The sequence below is a fragment of the Takifugu flavidus genome, chromosome 2, assembly GCF_003711565.1.
Source record: "Takifugu flavidus isolate HTHZ2018 chromosome 2, ASM371156v2, whole genome shotgun sequence".
NCBI classification, from domain to species: domain Eukaryota; kingdom Metazoa; phylum Chordata; class Actinopteri; order Tetraodontiformes; family Tetraodontidae; genus Takifugu; species Takifugu flavidus.
Genome location: NC_079521.1, coordinates 13,886,250 through 13,901,359, shown reverse-complemented (window position 1 = coordinate 13,901,359; position 15,110 = coordinate 13,886,250). Strand labels below are relative to the sequence as shown.

Below are 15,110 nucleotides of genomic sequence, written 5' to 3'. Positions count from 1 at the left end.
TTTCCACATCTACTTTATTTCACAGTATAACTCACAAAATGTTGGGAATGTATGGCTGAAAACACTTTGCCTGACATAATGTCCCCAATTAACACTGGACTAGACCGTCCAAATAAAATCCTTGTAAATGTTTTAATATTGCAGAAAAGAAAAAATCTGAACTCGTAATAACTGCATGCTAGCTTGCAAAGGGAGCTAAACCCTAAACAATTATGCACTGGGTCTATTGTATTGCAGGTGAATGGGAAAAGTCTTGAAATGTTTAGAGACCTTGACGAAAAACTAATGTACTGAATGTAATGCTACCAGAAAGCACTGAAAATGAGGCTGCGGCTTTCAGCACTTACTGTTACTTTTTCTAAAATAAAGACTGTTTTGCAGAATAGAGAGATTGGAACCAGACTGCCAATAATGTAGCCACTGATTTTGTTTTCTTTCTTTTATCCCCTTTTTAAATCTGCTGTACATACAGCAGTTGCTGGCTGAACATTTGTATCTAATGGATACACAGCTGTTGCATCTTTACACATCCATTAGCCCCAGAACTGTTTAATTCCAACTCCCACTCCTAATTAGTATTGTTTTGATGACTATCAATCTATATTATACCATGGAATCTGATCTTAAATGTACTAAAATGTCCATACGTGTTACAACTCCGATCCTCCGAAATAGCCAGGCGTGCACCCAACCAAGCAAATACGCTCCTGAATAAACAAGCCGCCAGCACCAGTGGATATTTAGCTTTGGCACCAAAGTCAAGTTAGTTTTATTAATATAGCCAGGAGGAGTCCATCTTAAAGGACAGCTAGAGATGCAGTGCACACCATGCACTACTTTTCATTCAGAGGAGAAAAAAGGAATTTCCAAACCGAACGACAATAAATTCTATAATGATGTAATTAGCGTCATCATCTGGGCTTTCCTTTCCAAGCTAACGTCCATCAATCCATCTGATAGGTAACCACCCAAGTGGTGACTCGTGGTTTGAGATAAATTGCAGATTTCCCAATGAAGAATGATTTGAGAGGAGAAAGCCACTCTGTGACTATCAGCTCAAGTCTACCTCATGTTTAGGTTGCTCTGCCGGTCTTCCAGCGACTTATGGCCATCCGTAGACTGTGGTTAGGAGTGAGGAGTGTGGTCAATAAGGGGAGGTTGGTCATGGGACTGGAGCGGTTCTTTGTGTGGATCCAGCTCGCTATAGCTTCTCTTTCATAGGAGTATCCGTCTGTAAGGAAAAAATCCACAGGATGGAAGAAAAGGAAAACACGAAGGACACAGGTGCCAAGATTTGTAGAAAAAAAGCAGATCTTTCCTGACCTGCAGCAATGACTGGATCCCTCATAAGCTCCCTGGTGATGGGACAGAGGAACTCATCAGGAATGCCAGAACAATCCAACTCATTCTTCAGCTCCTCTACTTTCCTCAGGAGCTTATTCCGAAGGCCTACGGACTCTGGAGACACGTGGGTGAATGAGAAAAGGTGCCAGAGGTGAAAACAGGCCCATTAAAACCTCGTGCGCTCTCATTAACACAAAAAAAGACCATCTGAGCATCAAGCAGAACAAGCGGAACTGGCACATGCACTCATCCCGCAGAATAATCAAAGTTGTTATTCCGGCATTTAGCACTTTTGATTCTCAGATGGCAAACGTGAGCGTGGGTGCAGCAGATCATGCCCGTTGTCGGTTCTGTCAAAAGCGGAGTTTATTTCCATGCATGCATTTTAATTCTGAAGAGGAACCCGAGCGTGCGTAGAAAGACTTTTTTAGTTCACCAAGTGCACAAAATTGGTTTTATTTCTTGCTCTCCTTTTTTTCCCTGCTGCCTTTATTCGAGACCGGTAGACGAGCGAGTCCTCCTGTAAAAGGCCTAATTTATTTTGTGTTACTAAATTAAAAATAAATAAAATAAGCGCGACGTGAGGAGAGATTGACGGATCCCGTGGGACGAAATGACAGCGTGGCAATGCAACAAACGTTTGCCGACACCCACTTGATAAATTACTGCTAGCTGGTAGAGTGGCATCAACAAAATAACTGATAATCTCTGCAGGACCCCCCCCAGATTTCAGACAGACTGAAATAACCAAGAGGGTCTAATGATATTAGTTGTAAATCCATTTTATTCCTTATGGGAAATGCTGTTTTGGGGATGAGGTTATGTAAGTGATGAAGTGCTGAAGATTAAAGTCGGAGCTTCTGAAGCCCCAAAGCTGACTACTTTTGCTGCGGAGCCTAATATTATGTAATCTTTCCAAGTAAACCCCCCCCATCAACATTCTTTCTCTCCTTCACACTTACTTTAATTGTTTGTGTCACTTTTTATCCATGTAAAGAGGCACAAAAATGCAAATCCGGGCACGCACGCACATTGATCCTCATAAGACATCAACTTGGTAATAATCCATAAAGTGAGGAGTTCAAACTCTCACATTCTGGACAAGCTTTAGCCGTGAGGAAACAACAGATTAGAGGGCTGTGCTGACTGAGCAGTGTGTGTGTCTCCTCCTCACCTATGTGCAGCTCTGACGCCAGTGTTTCCTTGGTGAGACTTAGCAGTTCAGTGCCGTCTATGTTGTTGGCCCTGAATTTGTCCACCAATCCCTCGATGCCTTCCTCCAGCAGCCACGATGACACATCCTGCTCCGACCAATCGCTGACCAGCAGCGTCAATGGTCGTGCTGAGGTTTTCCCTGAGAAAAAAACAGGGGTCAGGCATTGACAGCAGGAGCAGCTATTTTTAAAGAAACATGTCTTCCCAAGAATATCTCAGAATTCATGCAGGGTATTGATTATTATTGACTGCAGGCCGACGGGCAAGAGTGCAGCTTTCATGATGACAGGCGAGAGAAAAAAGTGAGAAATAAGCTTGCATCCCCCCTCCAAATTACAAGAGGAATTGTTCTCATTTGCCAATATGGGAAAGAAAAGTCACTGCGTCCTACCATAGCCTGGCGACAGAGCAGGCCCCTCTGAAACACAAGACAAGAAGCAGACATCAGCATACACTCGGGCCATTCACTGGAAATGTAGAGCAAATCTAAAGGGAGATAGAGGCAGAGCGCGGCACCGTACCATTAAAAGTTAAGTTTAAGTCTCGACCTGTGTGGAGGTACATCGTAAAAGCAATTCTCCCTCCCTTTTAAATGCCAGGATTAGTAAAAAAACAACAAAAGGTGCGCCGTCAGAGTTACGGGAGCTTCTCTATTAGATGAATGTGTGTACATGTCATCTTCCTACCACTGTGTTCATCCTCCAGCCTCCAGATGTTGACACTTTTATCCATTGAGCCAGTAGCGAGCAAGCGTGACGCCGGAGAGAAGCAACATGCCGTCACGTACCTGCAACAATAAAGTTACGATAAAGTTATTTATGGTAAAGGGCTTTTCTGAACAAAAGTCATTTGGAGCTACACTCCAGTCCTCACTGGAATAAAAGGCACTTCAGCTCATTGAACGCCCTACATATGTAGCAGTAATGGCAATATTCTGCATCTGAGGGCAATTTAGTCACACTTACAACGTGTTGGGTGGTGCTTAGGTCCCAAGTTAGGGCTGAAATTATATTTTGAGGAGATTCAAGAGTGAAGGCACAGTTAATGAGGACACTCTCTAAAGCCTCAACCTGATTTCTCAGGAATGCTGATCTACAAATGCTGGTTGGCTCCAAACATCTGCTCAAAAGGAGGATTTAAGCAAAGACCAACATCTAACTCAACATCTAAGATTTTAGGTTGTCTAAAGACAAATGTTGAAGGTATCTGTTTTCCCCCTCTACTTTTCTTTTATGTTTCATTGCCGGTTAATCACAGGACAACCCCCCCCCCCCCAAAAAAGAAATACACACACCCTCACGCACTGCTATGGGCAATTTAGATTCTTCCATGTTCACGCAGGCACAAACCACACGAAAACGACAGAATTCATGCTAAGGCCCCTAATCAAGAACCGTATTACCTCAACTGGCCCATTGACATCAAACATTTAATTAACTCCACATGAAAGTAAGTGAACCCGCTGCCTTTCAATCACAGGTGGCTTGAAAGACTGAAATCGCCCGTGAATGTGATTTGTCATTCAGCGGACTATACCACCTGCATGTTTGTTTGTTTCTTTTTCAAGTTTCTGCATTTCAATTTGGTGGAATTCACCCCCCCAAAAAAAGAACGGAATGAGTGTGTAGGGCAGCAGCTGCCGAGGCCACCAGCTGCTGGATTAACCACATTAAGGAATTCTTCACAGGTGATATCGTACAATTACAGTGCATCAAAGTCAATTCTAAGAGAGCCTGTCAGTATTATCAGTTATTCTCAAAACTGGTCGGTGTTTACTGCATTTTTGTGTTATGCTTTCTGCATCCTGTTCTTTAAGACATTAAAACCAACATATCTTTGCATTGCAAGATGAGTTTGATTCAAATATACGATAGATTGTGCAGCACCACATGTTTTGCGATTACTGATGATATAAAATAGGAGACTAAAGGGGGATGTGAGTCTTTACCTTTCGTGCCGGTTCAGTGTGTAAAGCAAAACAGCATTGTTCTGCAAAAAAAGTTATGTCAATGAAGAATTTAAAAAAAACAAAAATAATCTTTTAAACCAAAAAGTGTTGTACTTACAGCATCATATACTGTTACAGTTTTGTCCACAGAACTGAAGAGAAGAAAAACACAAGAATGGCCATCATTATTCCGGAGTAAAATGACCAATAGCTCCCCCGTGTGTTCATAATGGTGTACTACAATGCAATTTCATCAAGGGAGGTTTAAGATTACGAATGACCCATAATTTACGTCATCACTTTAAAAGCCTCAATAGACCAAGAAGGATGATTATTGAGGCAGAGAGAGTTGGTTAATTAAAACAGAGAAACACTCATGTTGCCACATATGATGCTCCTAAAGAGCCTACCCAGATGCGAGAAGCTGCCCATCTGATGAGTAGGCGCAGGAGAGGACTGGAGCGGACTGGGCAGTTAAAGTGTGCACCAGATGCATCTTATAGACTATAAGGGAGAAAAAAAATACTTATGATTAAGCAAACCCTCGAGTACAGCTAAATTTCACACTAGTGCAGTATTCCAGGGGTGACTACTACATGTTTAAATCATAATGGTAAACTGTCTTAGCTGGGCAAAGTTATGCTGACTTTCCTTCTAATAATAAAACTTGTGATGAAAAGATTACTTCTTTTTATTTAGGGAAAATCGCAGAGTGCATACACGTGGGTCTGTGTATGTTCAAATATGTCAATACAATAAAATAAATAGCTTTTGATTATGTCAAGTTCATGAACTCATCATGCTAGGACATCAATAAGATGACACTCCACCTCCAGTGTAAAAACTATCGATGGCCCAAATCTTTAGATGGCTGTCTTGTCCACAGGATGCTAGTTGGAACTGCACAACTTGGCCACCTAAAAGGCACAGAAAAAAATCCCAGGGTTTCAGATCAAAAATGCGTGTAGAAGAATGCAGTCATGGTAACTTTAGATTTCTGCTCTACGTATTAAAATGGTCTCACCGCTAAGGATGATTGGAGAGAAAGTGCAGCAGGTGACCCCCAGGTCGTGGGCATTTTTCTCGGCTTCCAGCTGCTTCATGTCCAGATTCCACAGTCGAAGGTCTCCATAGGTGGAGCCAGTCACGAACACCTGACTACATGGGCTAAAGGAGCAGGCCACTACTGTGCTGTCACCTCCTGCTCCGGTCCTTCACAAACACAATATGTTCAAGATATTTGAAACAATAAAAATACATGCAACTGATAGGTAGTTTATTTACCTGCGCAACTGTTTAGAGGGGAAATCCCAAAGTGCGATAGTGCCATCAGATGCACCAGAGACCAGGTGAGCAGAGTCAGAAGAAATTGCACAGATTCTCACTGGACTGCGGCCAGGATGTTCGAGGACGGCCTCGATGTGCCCAGTGTCCATTGACCAAATCAGGACGGTTGCATCGGTGGAGCATGAGGCCAAGAATTGCCCACAAGTGCTGAAGCAGCAGCAGTGGACGCCATAGCCATGTCCCGACAGAGGTGAGAAGGGCCGCTCCGAGAAATCATGCGAGTTATATATCCTGAGAGTTTTGTCTCCAGAACACGTGGCGAACAGTTGGCCCGAGAAGGCGCACCAGTTGACATCGTCTCGATGGTCTTGTAGAGTGCAAATCACAGACATCATTGGGATAGACTTCTTTATGGATTACCTAAAAGAAAAACAAATGAATACAAAAACAGATACAAATAACTCAATATTTTCAAGATAAATCATAGCTTAATGCTTTGAAGCTATCAGCATTCGCTAGAAGTGGATTCATCTTTATTGGCTTTGCACTTGTGGCTTAAATGTGCAGAAACTCTGGATATGTGTTTTGTAAATTAAAGTTAGACTGTACTAACCAAACGATTTCCTACTGGAATAAAACACAGTACTTCACCAAGACTATAGCAAAAAATAAAAATTAATGCATCTATCTTCCTTTCAAAGAAGTGATATTTTGTATTTTAACTACAAACCCTAATGCTAAGACGTCAGCTAGCATGCCGTAGAAAAAACACTTAATTTACCTACAAACATGCGCTACCAAGCGCTACAATGTACAACAATCCATTGAGCAAAGACAGCTAGAAGGCCAAAAAGAAAAGTTATTGTCAACGACTTCGCAACAACGCATATTTTATTTACCTCTGTCGCCGTTTCCGTAACCGATGTTGTTTACTTCCGGATATGCCACGTGATCACTACGTCATGGGCATTACATCGCCTGTTTGAACCTGGCTCACAGAAAACATTATTTTAACATGTTTTAACACAGATTTCTGTTAAAAGTTTTAATTAACCCCACAATTATCACGTCAAAGGCCAACAGTGTTGTATGACGTGATCTCAGTCACGCTTATAATTCTATATTAACTAATTATATTTATGAAGTCGTCTACTGCAATACCAACTGACACCTCTAGAGGCAACATCCCCACTGTTAATAATTTTTTAAATAAAATCTTATATTTAATTTATGACTTATCCTAGCGAATACAAATGTCCTTTTGGCATCATCACTGTGATTAAAATTTATTGTGCATCTTTAGGAGTTTGCATTTTGTAACTGAGGAAAACATGATAAATTGCATGTTTGTAGTTTCTATTGCTGTATTTGACCCTTCATTATATAGAAACTAATAAATCAACTTGAACAACACTAACAAATGATGCATTTGGTTGAAGTGCATTTCTATACTCATGTTAACACATTTTATTCATGTTTCATGTTGTTGTACATTAATATTTTCCAGTTTCATTTAGCTTCTTGTATAATAAATTAAGGTAAGGAACAATAAATTAGGTTCCTGCCTAATTAGTTTATGTTTTCTTTTATCTAAAACACAATTATATTTTTGATAACATTTCCAGTTGGCAATAAAACTGTCCATTTTGAGGATGAAACACGAGCAGTCCAAAGTTCCACCCTAAAATAAAACATCTTTCACTCATTTAGGTTGAAAAACATCCTTTTAATAGGTCCGTGCCACACACTAGTGAAAAATAAAGCTCCTACAAAAGAATGATACTTTTCTTCCACAATATCTTAAATAAAGTAACTTCAAGTACTCTTGACTTGGGTACAAAAAAATCTAGCTGCCTCCATCAGGCCACAACACACAGCAAGGTTCAACACAGTGGTTACAAATGGCCTTAAGTCCTCTGTATTGTGGCAGATTACAGGGAAATGCTTTGTGGAAGCAAAACTGAATGCTTGTTGTTCCTTTGTTTTCTTTTTACGACTAGGAATGATTTGTGTCACTGTCCAACTTTGGAGGCCTTGTTGGATTGAAATCATATATAGAGTGATATAAAAAAAAATAATGTCATAAGAATGAAAACTAAAAACAAAGAACATCCCCTACATGCCCCTGTTGGAAGGGTAGGCACTACCAAGATTAAGGATACCACAGTGTTTGCAGAGGATTATGTATACACTGTACAAACAATATTTATGATAATGTTTCCATCACGTTCACTAAAATAGAATGCTACAATCATTCTAAGGCATAAACAATATCTTAATATTCTTAAACAATTTTTACACATCGTTCCAAACAAGACATAATATTGACATTAATAAACAGTATGTACACAGGAATCACTATTGTCCATCTGTTCCGCTGCCGTTCCTGTAAATAAATGCAGTTTTACAGTTTGAACAAATGAATACAGTCCTCTGAAGCCTCAAAGCACTCAACAGTGTAAACAGGTTTTTTTTTTTCTTGGCTTTGCTTGATATTTGGGAGAAAAATTATAACACAAAGACACATTCCTTTTTTTTTTTTTAATTCAAAGCAGTTCAACTGATTCTTCCTTTTCATAGAAAATGAAGTGGACCTTGATTCATAAATAATCATTACAAAATTAAATACATTCACTATAATACGATTAAATAACAAAAGACTATTTACAAGTAGTGGAAAGTATTCTAGAGCAGACACATCAGTGAAAGTTGAGGATTAATTCAGTGCAGTGTTCTGAGACAGGGAATGGTATTGCACTACAACACCCCATTTTTCTGGGACTCTTTGGGGCTCTTCTCCCTGTTGTAATAAAATCCAGCGCGCATCGTGTGACAAACATTTTCCAGGTGACACCTCTCTTCAGCACACTGTGGGCTTGTCATTGGTTTGACTTCCATCCTGCAAAGCCACGTTCTCTAACAGAAAGCAAAGGTAGAAAGTAAAACCTGGTGTTCCGGTAGGAAAGGTTGAGTGGGTTTGTGGGAAGAATCTGGAAGGACGACTAGTTTGTTTGTTTCAGAAGCTCCGTCCAGCGCTTCTCAAAGAACTTCCTCATGTTGTGGCCAGCTCGACCAATGTCTGAATTGTCTTCATTGAATCTTTCACAGTTATCAAACACCAAGTTTACATCAATGATGAAAGTTTCCAGGTTTTGATATCTGAAATCACAACAAATGATAAGACGGTAAGAAAACGGAAACTAAAACCTTGATTTGCAAACACTACTTGGGCTTTTGAATACTGCCGTATGTGAACACTGGATTCTGGGGGGGAAAACACACACACAGGCGAACTTACTGGCTGCTCACAAGCTTCTCACGTATAGTGGAGAAGTCCATTGGTTTCTTGATGACCTTCCTGTATCCAGGGACAGATTTCAAGTTGACAGGGGTGAGAAAAGGCCATGCATCCTGATGGCGTTCCAACTCAGCGAGCAGCACCCTGTTGAATAAAAAACACAAATGCTGGTTAAATACAGCGAGAGATTTTCATTTGGATAAAAGCCCTGGCTATAACAGTGAGAAACAGCTTTTCACTGGGATTTTATTGCAGGCAGCTACAATCAATATTTAAATTAACAATGGATCAAATCCAGGTTACGTGCAGCTGAAAACCAATTGAGATTAGTGAATTTACCTCCCAGTTTCCCAATATTGTCATCTAGTTTCTTAACATGTGGCCTGTGCTCTTGAGATAATGATTCAAATGTAAGGTATAAAGCTAACCCTGAATTGAAATGTGTGACAGGGCCCATTATACTCATGGTTTTTTCCCTTCTAATTTACATTAATATACCGATGACTGATACATGAAATGGCTACCACTATACAATCATTAAAATCAAAAGCAAAATCAAACTGGAGGACGTACCTGCATAATCCCAGGTCCCGGTTGTTGTCTCTAGCCGTCTTGGCTCTTTTCACGCTCACAGGGCTCTCCTGACTGACTGCTGGCAGAACAGGTGGGCCCTCCTCTAGTTTCCTCTTTCTGCTGGTGTCTTTTGCTCCCTTCTTTGGCGTGCTGCTGGCACTGGCTGGGTCGTCTTCTGACATTTCTCCATTTCCTGTCTGCTTCCCGTTCTTCTTTGCCTCACCACCCTTTTTAGCGCTACCTCCACTGGATGCTACTTGTTTGCTTGGTGTTTTTTTGCTTTTGGGGGATGAACCACTTGCCTGTGTGAAACAAATACACTCTAAGGACTTGTGAAATTAAAACATCCACACAGCTGATTCATCATACTGACACTAAACCACTGGTTCAATTTGCCATGTCTAAATAGTTTTACATACACTACATTGACCACATTACTTAAATCATGACAATGATTACGATATTAGGTTTCTGTGTTAATATGTAAATTATAAATCTAAACTAGAAACAAGGCGGAAATTGTCGGGAACCATTTTTTCCCCACTTCAACTTATGCTTCAGTGATCTGTTCAATAAAGCCATTTTCTCTGAAAGTGAAACAATTGAAAAATGGAAAACGTTTATTAAAAACCTTGAGATACCTTGGATATACAAGCTGGGCAGTACCAGTCTCCCTCGGGAATAGTAGAGATCTTGGGTTTGTGACAGTAAGTGTGACAGCCTTTGTCGCAGCCATCACACAACAAGAGGAGGTCTTCGTTATCACCTTTCTTGCACATCTGGCAATACTAAAATACAGGAGCACTCGTGAAACATAAATGTAGACATCATGATTGGATATTCTCATAAATTGCTCTTCCCTGCTTACCACTTTCATGATGGACCTTTCCCAGGCGATAGACTTCTGCAGCTGCTGGATGCACATGGCCAACTGAGCAGCGCTGCGCACTTCAGTCAGGGCTTTCCTCCACACCTTCATACCATGGGCCACCTCCTCCTCACCACTGGAAGAGGACAGAAGGAAGATGTTGAAAACCAAAACAAGCACACGCACACACATGCAGTGTGTGGGTATCTTCACACACAAAATCAAAAGCAGGATTAGTTTAACCAGCCTTCGACAAGACAGCAGACCATGAAGAGCTCCTGATGAGCAGAGACGAGCATGAGGATTTAAGGTGTGTAGGGCACCAGGGACACGCGCCAAATTTGTTACATTAAGGGGACATTCATGCAGAAAAAGTGAAGGAGTAAAACCTGTGAAAGTGTATTTTGTATAGCGTGAGTCACAAGTATGCACATAACCAAGACTGCTGATGCACAACACCATGCAAATGATTGCAGAAAAATAAAAGTGAACCAGTAAACCAGTAAACAATGCCTATACAGGAGACAAAGCTTAGCAGAACCCCCACTTCACCCAATAAACTGCACAACACAAAAAACAAAAATTGCACCAAGCCACCACAAAATTCTGCAGTGAAAGCAGCAACAGCTCCCCACTTTTTGGTAATATGGGAAACATCAAGCACACACACAGGAAAGGTTCTGAGTGGGAAAGTGGGGAGCTTCGGTTGGAGAAATGACCTACCCTTCCCTGTCAGCACTAGTGGATGGGGCGGGGGCAGGGACAGTGACCGTACCCACATTATCCAGCCTGATCTGAATGGTGGTACCTAAGGGACTCCTCAGGTACCTTCTCTCGATGTTGCGCTCCAGATCAGCCAGACGGGTCACTGCTATGTCCAGCGGGTTGTCCAGGTAACGCGTCACCCCACCCTTCTCTCCTCGCTCCTCGGGATGGTCCCTGGAGTCCTTGTCATTTGCTGATGCTGAAGTTGGAATTGTGGGGGGTTTGTGCTCGTAATATACCAGGTCCTCTCTCTCAGACTGAGGATCTGGAAACGTCCAGCCCTGTGAGATGCAAGAGGTCAAGCCATTTAGTTTTAAACTCTAACCACAATAGCCTATGTGTGAAGACTGAACGTTTAAATTGGTGGCAAGGTTTCAGGGAGGAACTTGTTAACAGGTTTTTCTTTTACCTTAACCTGTAGGCTGGCGGCTGTAACCTTCCTCTCCAGTTCCTCTACCTGCTGAAGCACTGCAATATCCATCTCCATGGCTTGCTCTTCAACACACCAGCCCCGAACTGACTCCACACTGACCTGACTCTCTTCGAGTTCAGCCAGCTCTATCATAGCCACTAGAAGGACAGTGTTACAGGAATTAATGAGCAACGCATGGAGGGGGAAAAAAAAAATATATATAAAACGATAACATTTATATAGTCTCTACAAGACATCGATCATCATAAAGACACACAGACACTCACCTTCTTTATGTTTGGTGCAGACCTGAGGGATGATCTCCAAGTATTTCTGAATCTGCCTCTGGAGGCCCTTCTCTCTAAGGCCTCGGCTGTGTAGGGCATTTACTAAAGCCCTCAGTTCCTCAATGTCAGATACCCTCCACCACCCTGTCAGCAACTCTAAGAAAATGACACAAATGTAAGGTGGATGCAACTGACCAGACGCCACTCAAGAGGCACTTCATTTGGCTCTGTTATACCCAAATGAAACTGTGCACAGTAGAGTGGAGTGTTTGTTAATCCTCTTATATTGGATTATTCAAGCAAGTTAAATCTTTTCAGGCAGGTGAAATGGCAAATTGGTATTTGATTATTGTCTCTATTCTAATTATTATGAACGTTTTTTCCAGAACTCACCCTCTGGAATAGGCCGTGCTGTGGGGTGGTCCAGGGATTTAGGTATCTCCAGTGTAGGAGAGGGCATAGATGAGGGTTTGTCAAGCCGAGGTAAAGGTGATTCACTCTTACTGGAGACGCTTGCTGCTGTATTACTCTCAATGGAGTGGCCAAGCAAGGGGCTGGGGCTGCTGCAGAGTGGCAGGCTAGGGCTTATCATGCCAGCGGGCCAGCTCCCGAAAGAAACTCCTAGTAATGAACCCCCTGACTTCACCTACGGAAGAAAGATGAAAAAACACAAGCATGATAGAGGTGCAAGTTGAGAAAAATTCCATCTAATGTAATCATCAGATTAAAATATAACCAAATCTGGCAACCACTTTTTTGTGCCTGCTTCCAGTCTCACCTGCAGCGCCGTAAGTGGGTAGTTGAGGAGGCCAGCTGGGTGGTGGGGGCTACCAGAAGCTGATGCAGCAGAGGGAGTGAGAGGAAGGGCAGGTGACTGAGGTGGAGATTTGGGCCTGGCTGGGGTAGAGGATGCCTGAGGGGACACACGAGGTGGTCCCGGAGGAGATGTGGTAAGGGAAGACAGGTCACAGGGGTTGCGTGGGAGAAGACTAAACCAGTGTCCACTTCTCTCTGTGAGGACTCTAAGCAGCTGGTCGTTGGCTTGAATTGTAAGGTGTGGGGATGGAGCTGGAGATGAGGTGAAAAGAGTTTCCCCCACACTGTCACGATGAGTTGGGGGGCAGGATACAGATAAGGAAGTTGATGCTGGGGGACTGGCATTTGTAGCGTCAATATTCATCACTATTGAGGGAGTTGAGGCTACAGCTGGCTCAGAGGTATTGAGAAGTGGTGAAGATGATGTCACGGTAGCAACAGGAATTCCCATCGGACTGCCATTTTGTTTTACAAGTGGACTCTCTTTGCCCTCTGAATTAACAGTTTCTTCCTTGCTGGCATCCTGCAAAGCATGTAGTTTGGAAACACAGCCAGATTGCTGATAAAAAAGAGAATTTTTCTCCCCCTCATGCTCCTTTTCCTCTTCTTTCTTTTGCTCCAAGCTATGTGTTTGTGGGCTCTGTCTGTCAGGCGTCGGGGTGACTTTCTCTATCTGCACCTCCATCTCCTGAGGCTCATCTTTGACCTTGACCTCTTCTGCTGCTCTCATTCTTCTTTGTCGTTCCTCTTCCAGTTCATCTGGAGCTGCAGATGGAGAATGAGACAGTAGTAAATGCACAAAATTGCATGATTCAATGCAGAGGAAAGGTAAACTATTCTTTGAAAATAACTGTCTACAGAATTTCTCATGCTTCAAGAAACAGCTAAACAGATGCACAAAATAGCCGTCCCTCTTCTGCTATCAAATAAGTTGCCGTTGTTGTAATGTGATACTCTGTAGTTACCTTCTCCACTTTCCATGGCCTCAATAAAGACACCTCCACAGTGGGGAAGTACCCAGTACCGGCGACGATAGCGGTCCTGACCGTACATCATAGACCGCAGAGAATGAGATATTTCAAACAGCTTCTTTCTGGTCTGATGATGTTGCTGCAATGATAGCAAACATACTTGATGAGCTGTGTATGCCTACGATATACCAATTAAATTTCCTGAGAAACCAAGGACATTTGAATTATCTAATGTTCTTCTATAATCACCTTGATATATGATGCATTGCCTGCTCAGTTAATAGGGTACTTAATTATGCTAATTAATGTATTAATGAGTTAATAGCCAACAGGCTTATACCTAAAATTGAAGACTACATATTTTTGATTAAAAACAGTTACATAGAGTGAAGGGCGTGTTACGGGATATTCATTGTGTTGATTTAGGAATTATCAGTCTCACCCAATGATACACAAATTAGATTATTAATGATAGGGTCCAATAGTCTTATGCGCTTCACAGAAAGGGATACCTTGGCTAATTTCTCTATCTGCTTCTCCAGTTCCTCAACACTAGTGGCTTGGTCGACTTCATCCTGAGAGAACAAAGCAAATATCATAAAAATCCATTACAAAGTTACAGTTACAAGGTTAGTTTGGATAATATATGTAGAGATGGATCTATCAGTACCTCATCATTTGTCTCCACTTTTTTAACCTTTTTTATTTCTTCCTCTTCCTCATCTTCCTCATCCTCGGCTTGGTCATCACTGTCATCGTCATCATCGTCGTCGTCATCGCTGTCTGCGCCCATTTTCCTCTTGCGTTTGGCTGCTGAGGTCGGCGTAAAAACAGACTGGTTCTCTTCTACACCCATATTGGATTCCCTTTTCCCAGTACGTTTGGCATAAATGGTCCTCAACCTGTAATGATACAGATACATCACAGTACTGTCGATACATATACATGGAATTTAATTATTCTGGGATGAAAAAACTTACTTCTTTAGTTTTCCTTCCATAATAATCTTGTCCTTCCTCATGTTTGCCATCTGATCCAGATTTTTGTCAATTTCACTGAAAGAGGAAGCAGAAATGGCAACTATTTAATGTTAAGAATAAAACAAGCAGACAACTGGCTATGTTTAAACAGGTGACATATACTTTATTTGTATAGAATCAAAGGGAAAATGTAACGATATTGAATGTTTGTGGCTAGAAGGTAGGGATTTGTCTTAATTTAGCAAGTTATTCCAGATGCAAAAAAATATTTTGTGACCCAATTTGTACCGGAAGATAACATACAAACACCCACACACCAACCCACAAAATATAGCTTCCGATTTAT

General features: G+C 41.7%; 2 protein-coding genes across 21 annotated transcripts in view; both read right to left on the bottom strand.

Moving 5' to 3' along the window:
* wdsub1 (WD repeat, sterile alpha motif and U-box domain containing 1) overlaps nucleotides 1–6,802 on the bottom strand; it is a 36,786-nt gene extending 29,984 nt beyond the window's left edge. For 4 of the 7 annotated variants that reach the window (XR_008947041.1, XR_008947046.1, XM_057014496.1 and 1 more), the window contains exons 1-12: nucleotides 6,694–6,802; nucleotides 5,792–6,214; nucleotides 5,532–5,719; nucleotides 5,338–5,424; nucleotides 4,918–5,011; nucleotides 4,626–4,659; nucleotides 4,508–4,548; nucleotides 3,246–3,346; nucleotides 2,951–2,977; nucleotides 2,519–2,698; nucleotides 1,324–1,458; nucleotides 1,067–1,231 (exon numbers count right to left, since the gene is read on the bottom strand). Coding sequence is in view for 3 of the 7 variants with exons in the window: in XM_057014496.1 (XP_056870476.1) it covers nucleotides 1,074–1,231; nucleotides 1,324–1,458; nucleotides 2,519–2,698; nucleotides 2,951–2,977; nucleotides 3,246–3,346; nucleotides 4,508–4,548; nucleotides 4,626–4,659; nucleotides 4,918–5,011; nucleotides 5,338–5,424; nucleotides 5,532–5,719; nucleotides 5,792–6,189 (1,443 nt within the window). In the remaining 4 variants the exon portion in view is untranslated. Of the gene's footprint in view, nucleotides 1–448; nucleotides 1,232–1,323; nucleotides 1,459–2,518; nucleotides 2,699–2,950; nucleotides 2,978–3,245; nucleotides 3,347–4,507; nucleotides 4,549–4,625; nucleotides 4,660–4,917; nucleotides 5,012–5,337; nucleotides 5,425–5,531; nucleotides 5,720–5,791; nucleotides 6,215–6,407; nucleotides 6,433–6,575 lie in introns of those variants that run through there. The other 3 variants (XR_008947043.1, XR_008947045.1, XM_057014488.1) reach the window with 3 other exon arrangements.
* A 697-nt stretch (nucleotides 6,803–7,499) lies between these two features.
* The window catches only part of baz2ba (bromodomain adjacent to zinc finger domain, 2Ba), a 53,615-nt gene continuing 46,004 nt past the window's right edge, over nucleotides 7,500–15,110 (bottom strand). For 9 of the 14 annotated variants that reach the window (XM_057014320.1, XM_057014336.1, XM_057014343.1 and 6 more), the window contains 14 exons: nucleotides 14,765–14,839; nucleotides 14,455–14,686; nucleotides 14,297–14,359; nucleotides 13,779–13,923; nucleotides 12,776–13,578; nucleotides 12,391–12,643; nucleotides 11,998–12,153; nucleotides 11,708–11,868; nucleotides 11,257–11,579; nucleotides 10,534–10,669; nucleotides 10,307–10,453; nucleotides 9,666–9,967; nucleotides 9,093–9,236; nucleotides 7,500–8,953 (listed from right to left, as the gene is read on the bottom strand). In XM_057014320.1, the coding sequence (XP_056870300.1) occupies nucleotides 8,797–8,953; nucleotides 9,093–9,236; nucleotides 9,666–9,967; nucleotides 10,307–10,453; nucleotides 10,534–10,669; nucleotides 11,257–11,579; nucleotides 11,708–11,868; nucleotides 11,998–12,153; nucleotides 12,391–12,643; nucleotides 12,776–13,578; nucleotides 13,779–13,923; nucleotides 14,297–14,359; nucleotides 14,455–14,686; nucleotides 14,765–14,839 (3,097 nt within the window). In that variant the 3' untranslated portion in view covers nucleotides 7,500–8,796. The remainder of the gene's footprint in view (nucleotides 8,954–9,092; nucleotides 9,237–9,665; nucleotides 9,968–10,306; nucleotides 10,454–10,533; nucleotides 10,670–11,256; nucleotides 11,580–11,707; nucleotides 11,869–11,997; nucleotides 12,154–12,390; nucleotides 12,644–12,775; nucleotides 13,579–13,778; nucleotides 13,924–14,296; nucleotides 14,360–14,454; nucleotides 14,687–14,764; nucleotides 14,840–15,110) is intronic. The other 5 variants (XM_057014362.1, XM_057014433.1, XM_057014407.1 and 2 more) reach the window with 1 other exon arrangement.